Source organism: Polyodon spathula, chromosome 27 (genome assembly GCF_017654505.1).
Source record: "Polyodon spathula isolate WHYD16114869_AA chromosome 27, ASM1765450v1, whole genome shotgun sequence".
NCBI lineage: Eukaryota > Metazoa > Chordata > Actinopteri > Acipenseriformes > Polyodontidae > Polyodon > Polyodon spathula.
In genome coordinates, this window is record NC_054560.1 from 5,331,464 (window position 1) to 5,345,238 (window position 13,775).

Here is a 13,775-nt window from a genome sequence, read left to right on the forward strand (position 1 = left end):
TGGCCTATAATGGAAGTACTAAGTGGGTACGCTGCCATACTACTGTAAAGTTCCCAAAATACCTCTATATTATTACAGTGCATTTCTGTATTTATATTTCTACAGTCAGATGCAGTACGAAAAGAGACAATCTAACAAATGCATAATATTGAGGTTCCAGATTTATCGCTACAAAAATATGGATTTCTCTGAGTTTCAGGTTACGGGAGAGAGACACTGTGGCCCTGTGTTTTCGTGCACTGAGGCACCGAGCTGGACTTGGAAACTCAAATATTTTTTAAAACAACATTTGGCTTTCAGTTTGGAGGGGGGGGGGCTTGCAGAGAGACCATTGCCTGTCATTGATAGGACAGGCAGGCGAGCTGAACTGTATTCAACCCCTCAGATCCCCCAAAGCAATGTGTGCTGGGGTGACACGCACGTGTGGCTCCACCACTCATACCGAAGCCCCTAAAGATATCGATGGGACGTTATGAAAATGAGTGATGCAAGACAGAGGGGCTGCGTTGGGATTTTTTTTTCTTGTTGTGGAGCGATTCATTTGTGCTTGTAAAGGCATCAATCCTTACATCTTCTGCACGCTGAAAGCTTTGTATACTGACAGCGATTGCTAAAAACAAGTTTTCACTTTGTATTTGTGCACCTGAATGTGTCAGTTCTGGCCTAAACTTTTTTGTTTTCCAGGTTTCTGGTGGTCCAAACCCACAGATTACCTTTCACAGGCTGTGAATTCAAGACAAACTGCGTACAAAATAAAAAGAAACCAGACTCAAAACTCCACTGTTTTACCAGGTTTGAACACTGAGGTTCCGGGTTTGGGGAATTCTATGAAAAATGAAAAATGGTTGCTAGGTAGTAGAGAGGGCTTCCGAACACCACTGTTGTTATTATTACTGTTGTTGTTTTTTGGGGGGGGTTTTCTGATTAGTTTTGGGGAAGGTTCAAGCGGCAGACTGACTCAGAAGTTAGTGAGAGAAAGGCCAGGCATGCATTTTAGAAGCAGTTAACATGAGATTCAGTTTTACAGGAGAGAGGAGAACTTTGGGCTGTTTAGTTGGCACACTTACCAAAGGCCTCTGAAAATAAAGAGAACATAAAAGAAAAAGGAAAAACAAAAGATTACATTTTAAGAGAGTAGAAGAGTTAAGTTATTGTTTATTGTTTGATTTCTTAATATCATTTACAAGGGGCTGGAGATTTTATTTAAATTTTTAAAAATATATAAATATACTGTTAATGATATTAGAATTTTAAAACCACCTGAAATTATACATTCATCTGTCTGGTTTAGTACACTGAGAAGTATATATATCAATTAATTAATTAATTAATTAAATTAATTAAAAAAAAACTGGATTAAATTTGAATCTCATATACATTGGTCCAGCCCCTTTGCATAAATGTTATCAATATTAGAATATTATTACTAGGGTTCTTAATGTTATTAGACTTTCTGTAATGTTAATTATGTCTATCAAAAACACCGGATGGTCAAAATATTTAAAAACAATAAAAAGGCCTCCTGGTGTTCAGTAAAACGTTAGTCAAGACATACATATGCAAAGGGTATAGTTTTAAATGCGGGAAGGATTTTGAACTGTTCTAGGTTCTAAAAATTTAAATAGGACAGTATTATTTATCAGCAGAAAACAACCAAACAACACAAAAAATAATTCTGGAGATGGAAACAAAATAACATGTCGGAGAAGAGAGAGGACACACAGACAGATGGACAGACACCAGGACAGAAATCCCTCAGTGGTATACTGGTCACAGCGATGGAGGTGCTTGTCTAGAACAGAGGACCTCAATGGGCTCCTCCTGAAACACAGGCTCACATGGTACAGCATTGCAGAACTTTGTGTTTGTTTGTTTATTGATTCACACTACAAAAGGGCTTGCTTACCGTTACTTCTGTTTGCAGTCTGCCCTACTGGTGTGGCACAGCTTATAAGTTAAACAGTGTATGGTGGATGTACACTGTACAAAACTCAGAACCCAGTGCTGTTACCAGGGATTTTATTTATTATGCTTTTCCAAACCGCTCGCGTACATTCAGGTATACCAGGAAACAAGGTAGCTTAGACTTGAATGTCGTAAAGAGGAATGCTCTGGGCTGTCAGAGCTGGCTACTGACAGAACTTTGTCATAGAAAACAAATAAATATCCATTGAATGCATTTTCATGAAGACATAATTACTGTACAGCAATTAAAAGGGCTGCAAAAAGGAAGTAGCAATATAAAAAAAAACAATATAAAAACAGCTGCGCTCATCCCATAGAAATTAAACCACAGATACATAGTGCTGGTAAATATATTAAAAAAAAAAAAAAATGATAAAGTTAGTGCCTAATATAAATGATGTCCTGAATGCATGTCAGAATAGTGTTGTTAACCAGGGCATGCACAAGAGAATTTAGCCTTTCACTTCTGTGTGGAAAAGCCGGATTATCTCAGCTTAAGGACAGTTATATAAAGACTGTCAGTATAAGGGCATATTCAGTTAATGAACACACTCATTAAAATGTGTGCCTTTCTTTCCGATTTGCAAGGCAAAGCAAGACAAGGGTCAACCTCACCAGAAAGATATCATTAAGAGAACTACACAATAAAAGTATCGCAGAGACATTAAAAGCACGTACACTACAGATGTGGCCAAAAGTTATGCATTACGTAGAATTTTAGGACTGAGACCAAAATTGAGACAAAAACCATATGAACAATTTTGATCTTTTAATTTAACATCATGCAATCAAAGAAACTATAAAATGATATCGCAAAAGTCTACCAGAAGCCATAATAGTGGTGCAGTACTTCACGTTAGATTTTAAAATGTCACATTTTTCCATTTCTGTCAGTTTTCCAAAGTATATCGAAAACCACAAAGCGGTATGTAATTCAATATGTTAACGTAACATTGTTCAGCAGGTTTCACTTGACCCTATGAAGCAGAATTCTATAGGGTGACGCAAAACTTTTGGCCAGAGCTGTATATTCTAAGATATAATCTACCATGACATGGGCAGCAATTTTTTTTATGTCAGACACATTTCACCAGACCTTCTCATGTCTGCGGTCAACTAAGATCACACGTCTTCCAACGTTCAAGCCTGCCCAAAGCCAAGGGGCCAGTACTGTAGCAATCTGTGGTCAGGCCAACACACCCCAAAGCGATTCCAGGCTCTTTGCTTGTAATTAATTAGAGATTTAATTAGGCCCTGTTTTACTGGCTCTTTCAAGATTGTGAAAATCAATGGCGAGTAACAAAACCTTGTGTGTCTGATCTACTGTTTTGAAACCCCAAAATAGCACACTGACTGCTTGATAAAAATAGACTCTGATACATCCCCCCCGCCTCCCTCCGATATAGTTTGCTACACGCTTCATTTATCTGCCACGCAATTCCTCTTTCAAACAGCAAGTAGAGCTATTGCAGAAATCGCCCGAGAGGAAACAGCAGCCCCTACAGGATTAAAGAGGTCTCAACAACTTTACACTTAAGAGAAACGACATTAGACATAATGACAAGAAAGAGTTGTGGTGCCAAAACTTAAAACAGTGGAGGGCTCTTCCTTTTAACCTTACCTGACCGGAGCTGCTTGATTCGCCCATTACTCATGTTGGGGTCAATGGGGAGGAAGTCCTTGAACCAGGTGATTTCTGGGTCTGGGTTGCCACTGGCTGCGCAAAGCATGGTGGCGGTGCGAGTTCGCTCCACCACCTTCAGCTGGGGGCCCATGTCGATGTTAGGAAACCCTGAGGGTAACTGGTCTTCTGCAGAGAGAGAAGAGGAGGGGAGAGAGTCAGGAAGGGGGTCTCCATTTCATTGGAGAGATACTGTTCATAGACTTAGAACATCACTGCACATAAATGATCATTCTATATTACAGGCTAAACATTTCCCAACTGGGTTTGATGCATGCACAGTAAATGGCTGATGTTTGATTGGAGTGCAGCTCTGAATCAGTTCTGATTGGCACATGTTCATGCTAAACATACCGGCCAAGCTTTTGTGATCCTGATCTGGACCCCCACCTACCAGCTTTTGCGACGATCGGCTTTGCAAAGGGCTGTTTTATGAAAGGAATAAAACCGGTTTAATAAAAAACCTTCTCCAAGCTGCAAACAAAGTTGTTTCCTAGTAAATGTATTCCACTAAAATGGTTTTATTTCCTTCGGGAAATGTGCCCCTTGCACCCACTGCCAAATAGAGTCCTACATATTGAGTTATCACAGCAATCCAAACCTATCAAACAGTATGAAAAGGTTCAATCACTGTTAGAGGTTACAAGTCTAGCTATAGGAAATTCACCCACAATGCAGCAATACCACCGCGTTACTTGAAAGAAAAGTCAAATTAACGCTGGACAGCCATGCAGTGCTGTGTGTTCTATAGAGAATACAGAATGGATCTGTGTGTGATTTCACATTTATCTCCACTTGGAAGGCAACATCTCCATAACTCACTCAAGACTTTGACTCTGGGGAGTTAAAATGTCTTTTCCTCAGTCGCGGAGATGAATGCGATGACAGATCCAAAACAATTATGTACAGTTTCCTTGATCTGGCCTAGTTCCTTAACCTTTGCAGTACCGTGGAAAGCAAAGCACATAGCTCCCCCTAGGCCTTCATGGGAATAATGTAAAATTCACCATTCTAATACAGCTTTGTTTCAGCAGTTTAGAATAATTAAATGTTGATAAAACACTACCGAAAAACAAAGCAGAAAAAGGGACTTCGTTATTTTAGCAACTTGCTATACATTATATTTGATTAGCAAGTTGCGAAAATCATTTTGCAAGTCCCTTTTTATGCATTTTATATACAATATATTTGGTTTGCAAGTTATTAGAAGCAAATTATTAGTTAGCATGACCTGGTAAAAAAAGTTGAAAAAAACATTACAGGACGTCGGGGGTTTTATTAATACAGACCACTCCTGTTGCAGCAAGGCACATAAAAAAAAATATATATATCCCATACGAATCGAGAAGCAGGAGGCTAGCACTTAATGAGTCACACAATGTGTGTATACAGAGCAGTCCACAGATCTGCTCATTAGATACGGTGGAAGTGCTGAATTGAAACAGTATGCTGGTCCCGATACTGTATTTACAGTACCTGTCCCTGTTAATTACACACACACTCTTGGGAAAGCCTACCCTGCAACAGCCAACCCAATCCATTTCTCTCCAACACTTTCTGGGTTAAAGGACCCCATGCTCTCACACATTAATCAGGATTCGTTATTTTGCAAGTCTTGCCAATCAAATCATTTGTTCCCGGCACTCCCATTGGCCTCTGATGACTTCATAACTGACAACGGCTTTTATTTGAGGCCTAAAGCTTAAAGCTTGTTAATACTGGTCGGTATGATGTGTGTGAGTGCGCATGAGTGTGTGCGTGTGTGTGGTCAGAAGGACAATACGTTTGCAGATGTGTTTTTTTTTTTTTTTTTTTTTTTTTTTTTTTTTTTTTTTTTTTTTTTTTTTTTTTTTTCCTTTTCTAATTTAACAAAAATGCTAATCTTGCAGTGCATTGTGGGCTGAGTTTAATTAAAGCAACTGGAGTGCAGAGCTTTTCAGATTGATCTCAAGAGCTGAGCGGGAGCCGCGGAGAAAACGAGAAAGAGCAGCAGGAGAAAAGTGCAGGAAACCAACTCAATCCTAACCTGCTTGTGTACCCGCCCCTCGGGAGACCAATCTAAAGGAGGTCTTAATCAACAGGTGGGCTTTCAATCCAGGTGGAGATCTACCTGGTGAAACATGCTTACGGACTGGATGTATATGAAACAAGGGAGCCCCCCCCAGAGGAGTTGCTATAGACACCAAAAGGCCGGATTTCACGAATCCAACCCCCCCCCCCCCCCCCCCCCCCCCATCATTCATGCTGATGTAACTTACTAGCATTTAAAATAGATCTCTGTGCATCTGAAAAGCAGAGAGGTATTAGTGACCTGTTAACTTGGTCACATTCTCTATATAGCAGTTCTGTATTTGTTCCACGCTCCACACAAGCACGCTGAATCTGTACTGCTCAAAACGGACTGAGTTTCAATTGTGTAACTCGAGGAGGACAGTCATCCTGGAAATAGCTAGCAGCTCGGACAGATTGAAAATGGACTGGTGATCAAAAGTACAGCAGGGGTCTTATTTACAGCAGGTAGACTCATTCGACACAGGGCATACTGCAGGGTCCCTAAAGGACTGAAACAGGAACGGGAAAGCAATGCTTTTCTTATAAAAGCTTACTCAGGGACGTGGTTTGAGAGTGTAGTAAAGTCTAGTGGAAGCATGCCAAAGCCAAGGAATGCATGATATTGTCAAAACCATGGTATAACAATGCAAGGCCATTGTGTAAGTAAACTTCCACTTGTGAAACTGTAGTTTTAAAAAGGTAACAGCCCTAATTATAGGCCCAGAATTCTGCAAGCCACCAGTTTAGTGTTTATTTTTGTTATTGTTTTTTTCCTCTGACCTTTCGGTAATGAAACCCTAGCTTCTGTCTCCTCTATAATTATGACCGGCGAGGAACACAAAAATGACATCTGTGCGTGTCTGTGTGGACTGATTGCCTTAATCAAAACCATGCTGTCAAGAACAAGTTAGCAACAACACCATTAAGGGATAAACAAATCCTCCTCGTCTCTCCAAAACAGACGTCTCTCTCTCTGTGCTGGACAAAGCGTCCGTTTATTTTGAAGAAATATAAAATTCCTGCCATACCAATTTTAAAGAAAAATTTATCTATTCTGTCTACGGTAGCTTATAAAATAAAAACTTGTGACCTTCACTGGGAATCAGAGTTCACTATATTTATTTCTTGGAGACGCCACTAGCAATTTGAATCAAAGCATCTGGTAAAACTTCGATCAAGACTCCTATTGCATAGCAGTTTAACCCATTCCAGGTTTTACTAAGAGCTTTTTTAGCCCCGCTGTAGAGGAATGGATCAAATTGCTATGTAATGGGACTTATTTTCACCCTTCAACTTACTAGCAATGCCAAAACCTTAACCCTACAGTTCTGGTACAGTGAGATAGCTTTACTATTGTTTTTTTTTTTTTTTTTTTTTTTTTAAGAGATACATCACTGAGACTGTGAATGAACATCAATTACGCCTAGATTACGTTTTTGTGCTGCAGAGCTGAAATGAGCGATGCGGGCGTTGAAAAGCCCACTTTCCTGACTTGTTTTGTAGGTCTCCCCATTTTGTTAATGGTTTGATTTTTGAATCCTCAGTGGAATGCAATTACCAGCAGCTCGGGAGTGCTCTGAAAGCTTGACATGTGGAGCTGTTTTGCAAGCTGACCCTCTTTGCAAACTGCCACGGCTGAAGCACGGTTAAGCTGCAAAAATAATGGACTTACTATGATTATTATCATCATCATTACCGCGATGCGGCCTTTATTTGGAGATGGACAGCTGTGTTTATGCAATGGCACACTGTGTTTAGTAACACTTTTTTTGAAGGCAGAATATTGCACACATTAATTACCATTAATTATCATTGTATTCGTTATACAGTCGACGGATGCAAATCTTTTAATCTGATTGGAAGGCGGTGGGTGACATGAGCACCAAGTACCAGAGGCCAGCTGAGAAACAGCTGTACAGCAGGCTTGGTTGTCTGAAACAGCAATGCCAGAGGGCTAGTGGTAGGCATGTCCAGCATTGGAGGAAAAAAAAAAAAAAAATAGGGCCATTCTGGGAAACAGCCTTCACTGAAGATTTCCTTCCCCAGCTTCCCTGCGGGAATTTGGAGGCAGTTATCATTGAGGAATAGTATATCCCTCCTGCCTAATTGAAACAATCTGTGCAGGCCTGGCTGCCCTGTCTCAATGCAGACCAGTGACTCATGTTCTTTCATCATTCTTTAACTATGACACAAAGCAAACAAACTCCATTTGCATTATAATCTACCTTCCACACAGCCGCTACAGCAAACACACGACCCGCTAAGCTACTCAAATCCCTTTCCACTCACACTGCAGCCAGCATTTGTTCCATCTCCTTGACATAAACTTTCATGTAAAACATGGTGTACCAGCAGAAATGCCTACAAGGGAAACTAGCATGCACCTCCCACTATTTCTAGCTTGGGTCATTAAGCCCACAATTCAAAGTGTGGCATGTAGCCACTCTGGGACTAATATAAACTGCTAAGAAGATTTTTCAATAATTCTGTTTAGCAAATATTCCCAAATCAAAGCCCCATTCCTCAGTGTTCTAACCATTAGGCCACACTGCCTCCCAGTCCCCCAGCTCTAACCGTTAGGCCACACAACCTCCCAAGTAAATCACTTGTAGAAAAAAAAAAAAGGATTGCAAAGGATTTTTATTATTTATCTACAGCTGTTTTTCAGGCAGCTCTAATGTACAGTGATGCTGAGCAGAAATCAGATAAATGTTGGGGCCCCCCCACTTACCCCGTCTCGCTGCTATCAAACATTATTTAATTTAGTCTGAGCTTTAATCAGGTTAACTGATTACTACTCAGAGTAGCCAGAGAGGGTTTTAAGTACTAAGCATTAATATTACCAAAGAGAGATCAAGAGCACCCCCCCCCCCCCCCCCCCCCCCCCCCCCCGGGATTAACATACCCTTTCAATAAATAGACATTTAAGCAATCTGCTGCCCCCAGCTGTTTCTGCTCCAGGGATGGTCAATTGCATTTATTCTGCTGAGCCTAAAGCATCTCAATTAGAATAATCGACACTAAAGCCAGAGCAGACTGTAGCAGAGCAGAGGAAAGCTTGCCTTGACAGCACCCCTGCTGCAATAACCTTGAACAAGAGGCACCGGCTCTCAGCGCCCTGATCTCCACCACTGAATCAAACACAGCCCTGAGCACAGCCTGCAATAACCTTGAACAAGAGGCACCGGCTCTCAGCGCCCTGATCTCCACCACTGAATCAAACACAGCCCTGAGCACAGCCTGCAATAACCTTGAACAAGAGGCACCGGCTCTCAGCGCCCTGATCTCCACCACTGAATCAAACACAGCCCTGAAGATAATGGGATGGAGTAGCTCAGTGGTTAGAGTGCTGGGCTGCAGTGTTGAAGGTAGTGGGATGGAGTAGCTCAGTGGTTAGAGTGCTGGGCTGCAGTGTGGAAGATAGTGGGATGGAGTAGCTCAGTGGTTAGAGTGCTGGGCTGCAGTGTGGAAGATAGTGGGATGGAGTAGCTCAGTGGTTAGAGTGCTGGGCTGCAGTGTTGAAGGTAGTGGGATGGAGTAGCTCAGTGGTTAGAGTGCTGCAGTGCTGCAGTGTCAGTGAAGTGCTGGGCTGCAGTGGGGCAGTGGGAGTAGCTCAGTGGTTAGAGTGCTGGGCTGCAGTGTTGAAGATAGTGGGATGGAGTAGCTCAGTGGTTAGAGTGCTGGGCTGCAGTGTTGAAGGTAGTGGGATGGAGTAGCTCAGTGGTTAGAGTGCTGGGCTGCAGTGTTGAAGGTAGTGGGATGGAGTAGCTCAGTGGTTAGAGTGCTGGGCTGCAGTGTTGAAGATAGTGGGATGGAGTAGCTCAGTGGTTAGAGTGCTGGGCTGCAGTGTTGAAGGTAGTGGGATAGAGTAGCTCAGTGGTTAGAGTGCAGGACTGCAGCGTGGAAGGTGGAGTGCTTGAGTAGCTTAATGGAGCACAATATTTACTAACATTTCTTCCATTTCTAACAGTACTTCCAGCTGAATAATCGTATAATGCATAATGCAAATGACCAATGGGAATTGCTTCTGGTGTCCGTCGAAAGCCAAGAAAGGCATTTCTGGAAAATCGCGCTGGTGTGGGTTACAAAAGCTCAAGATAAAGCAAAGGTGGACGTTTATATTGACGATACGTCAAGGTACCCTTAGACAAGGCCAGGCACAAGCCTCTCTTTGATCACACAGCTCAGGTTTTAACTCATACGGTGTTGTCGCTATGGGAAGCAGGGATGCTATCTTTCTCCTAAAAGCACAACCTCTTTCGACATTCACAAATTCAAATATTGTTGCCTATAGTTTTATTCATATTTAAAATGTATTTATTCTTTGACATGCAACTGTGGATAACCTCCAGCTTTGCATATTATACAACAATACTAAAATATATATATTAAATGCACCAGTTCTGATACCAATACAATAAATAAAATAGGTACTGCAGTCCCCAGTGGTATTAGCATTACAGTAAAGCACTACTAGTTGACTACTTTGCTAAACTGCTAGACAACCTATGGTAATAAATGCTATTTATTACTGCTTTATAATGCTTTGACTACCAGCACTGCTAAGCATTAGTAATACAACTAATAACATTTTTGCTGGGTTTTTTTGTTTTTTGTTTTCATTCTCGTGCCCTACAGTTGTTATCTCAATTGAAATCAAAACCCTCAACAGGAGTCCTTTTTCAGGGCTCCTGGACTGCATTGTTTCTGAGGATATCCCTACACATTCTGCCTGTGAGCTGAGAGAAGATGATGGAGTGCAGGGGCTGAGCCCATGTGCAGTCAATGGGACATATTTACACCCCCAGTCTCTCCACTCCTCAGCCCGCTAATCTCAACCACTGATAAAGTGAGAAGCTGTGGAAACCCTGCCTGCAGGGACTGCCATTATGGAACACTGTGGGCTCACTGTTTATGTTCAAGTCGTTATGCATGCCTATTTCAATCTACTGTGTCCTAGAAGATTCTATAGCTGAACTACTTTTCGCATTGTCTATCCATAACCCAACAACAACCAAACACCAAAGCCTTCTGCATACATCGTCTACACTTAGTCCCACACTGACAAGTGACTGACAGCCTGCATCAGTTCCAGTGGTTTTAGAAGGACTGGACTGCAGTAATCAGATGATTGCTGATGCAAGCAGACACACTGGAGCATTCAAAAACAGGCACTTTAGACGTATAGCTGTTAATGAAACTTACCCTTATGTTAAAATTCTGCCTAACTATTTGATTATACGTCTTGTTCATTCCACCTAATTGCACGCCTGACAATTGCAATGCCTCATTAAATTAAGCATGCCTGCCATAAAAAAAAAACAACCTACAAAATGACCAAATGTGTTCATAGCGCAGTAATTGCTTATTTCTGTTAAATGCGTAGCAATGCAAGACAAATGGCCTATCCAATTATCAGGAATCTGTACGTACAGTCAGTGAGGCACAGCGGGGTTTGTTTGAAAATATTTGATAAAAAAAAAAAAAAAAAAACACAGCTACTTCTGACTGATTCTGCCCATAAAATCATTTTAATACCCCTTACTGAATCGTCTTTAAATGGGGATTAATTATGAAGACAATATGAGACTGATTCTGCCCATAAAATCATTTTAATACCCCCTTACTGATCTGTCTTATGAGAGAATCTCCAGTCTGCTCAATATTCTGTTTAATGCAGTTCGATTTTGACTTTTGAAAATATTAAGCTTTTACCTCCACAGGTGATGGTGAAATAATAAAACCCTAACGCCCAACGTAATGTTGATTTACCATGAGAGCATTTCAAGAGAGACATTAATCACACCCTGCCTCCCAGATGAGAAAACAAACGAATGTTTTGAAAGGGTTTTGAGGTTAAATGTGGATAATTAACAGACAGTCTCTCTTTCTATTTTTTCACCCTTGAAGAATGACTTCTATTTCCACTTTAATTCCTCCGCTCTTCAGACGCCTATTCCATCTCCTGGCTGTCGCGCAGTCTGCAATCAGAAAAGGGCCATTAGCCATCCCCATGCAATAAATCCGCAGCCCACAATCAGAGCAAGAGCCACACAAGAAAGTGTCAACCGACAGAGAGGCAAACAAGACAACCGAGCCATCAAGCCAGACCCAGACATTAATCATAACCACAAATCATATTCATAAAAGACTCCCATTGCATAGCAATTTGATCCAAACCTGGTTTTACACCTGAGCTTGTTACCTATACACTGGTGCTAATTGAGCACGCAGTAAAACCTGGAATGGGTGATACTGCTATGTGTTAATTCCATCCCTGATAAGCAATTTGCACTACTTTGAAACCTCAATTTTTTGTCCTGTTATTTCAGCCAGTGAAAAGCTTTCTCTGTGGAAATAAAACTGTATTATACAACAAGACTACTTGTGCACTTTTGGTCATTTTACTGGTTCATATGTTTTTCCTCGGGTAATAATTAATTTACAGCGCTTCACTGTTCTCTCTGCCTTGCTCCTTTCAGAAAATGTTGCCCTGCTGCAAACAAACGAAATTTTGCCCAATAACTAATAACTATACATCTCTAGGAGTCTAAAGTCATTAGTTTACTTCCAAAGCACGGCGGGCATTGCTTAGAATCCTTAAGGTGCTTAGAGTCCAGTTACTTACAAGTTCAAATTATTTGTTTTTCTAGCTTCCATTTGAATGGTGTCGTCAATAGACCTCCTTAATCAATTAGTTATGCAAATTAGTTTCGGTTGACATGCTCATTGTGATGGCTTTCGTCGTCGATCAAATTATGTTACGCACGTTTCTATCTCTACTCAATTGAAAGACCACTTGCCCACCCACTACTCCCAAGTCAAATTCACTCTGATGCATTAGGAAGCTTACAAACAGCGCATCCAGAATTTAAGAGTACAGTAGCTGTAGAAATCCTGCCAGTGAATGCAAATATCCAATATCATTGACATTTACTGATCAATAGGATATCAGGTCTACTACTAAAAAAAACCCACTTATTTATGAGGGCAGCGGGGATCCTCTGACAGGATCCATTTCATAAAGGCTTCTTTCTGCTATACCATCACTGTGAAATCCATTCTGGTCAATGACGTTTTTCCTGCTGAATTAGTTCTTACCAATATGTTGGCAGGCAGCCGTGACCTGTGACCAGCCAGGATGTGTCTTCCATTACCAACCTGGAGGAACGATCGATTGCACAGACAGCTGCTCAATACTGTAAGTTGAGGGGAAGGAGGGAGGGAGCGAGGGACTCTTACGGATGTGCCATCTTTAGTTGAATGCTGCACTGTAGTAGGCATGCCTCACTTTAAAGACGAACTACTATAAAAACAAGATATACAGAAGGAAGGTGAAATACTGCACATTTCACATCTAAATACCAGTAAATACCACATGTTTGAGGAATTTGTGCCGATCCTGGTGAATGTGGGTTTAGTTTACAAGTACAGCTAGGAGCAACCAGTACTGAACTCTTATTGCCCTCTTAATGGTCCCTAACTCCCACCCTGTGAGCCTTTTATTGACAGGGGCAAGGATTAGCAATAATCAGGTTGGTTATTGGTGAGCGAGGGAGAGAAAGAGGATCAATCAGGGTCCTAGGAACCTGAAAGATCGGTGCCAGTGTTCGATTGCTCTAGCACTAACTAACAGGACCCCTGGAGTAAAGATCTTGCTCTGTCACTTATCGGAGAGGCTGATGCATGCAGTATTTCTTTGTATTCATGGGGACTGAAGCGATGTGGCTGGCAAGTACACTCCTATCCCCAGCAGCTGCATGATCGGAAGCCCTGGGCCCCGGATGAGTACCCAAGTGGCCTCTCCAAACTACCTGGCTCTAATATATAATAATGCCTTTCACTGCACCTCTGGGTCTAAGGAATTAACTAGGAAGAATAATCAGTTATGGCCTGTTAATCCCAATCATTCACCACTGGCTTTAGAAACACATTATTGCTAACAACAAGGTGGCCCAAGGGATGTGCCCTTTATTCTACTGTAGTTCTAAATTAACTAAAAAAAATGTCAGTCACATTGCTCTGACTGGAGCTTCACTGTACAAAGTCTCTTCTGTGCATTTTCAGATCTGCCGCA

The 13,775-nt window shown here is 41.4% G+C and overlaps 1 protein-coding gene across 24 annotated transcripts in view; it reads right to left on the reverse strand.

The window, feature by feature from the left end:
* Positions 1 to 13,775, reverse strand: part of LOC121301331 (receptor-type tyrosine-protein phosphatase S-like) — a 131,073-nt gene that overhangs the window by 65,404 nt on the left and 51,894 nt on the right. For 14 of the 24 annotated variants that reach the window (XM_041230618.1, XM_041230616.1, XM_041230640.1 and 11 more), the window contains exons 5-6: positions 3,587 to 3,775; positions 1,068 to 1,076 (exon numbers count right to left, since the gene is read on the reverse strand). In XM_041230618.1, the coding sequence (XP_041086552.1) occupies positions 1,068 to 1,076; positions 3,587 to 3,775 (198 nt within the window). The remainder of the gene's footprint in view (positions 1 to 1,067; positions 1,077 to 3,586; positions 3,776 to 13,775) is intronic. The other 10 variants (XM_041230626.1, XM_041230634.1, XM_041230625.1 and 7 more) reach the window with 1 other exon arrangement.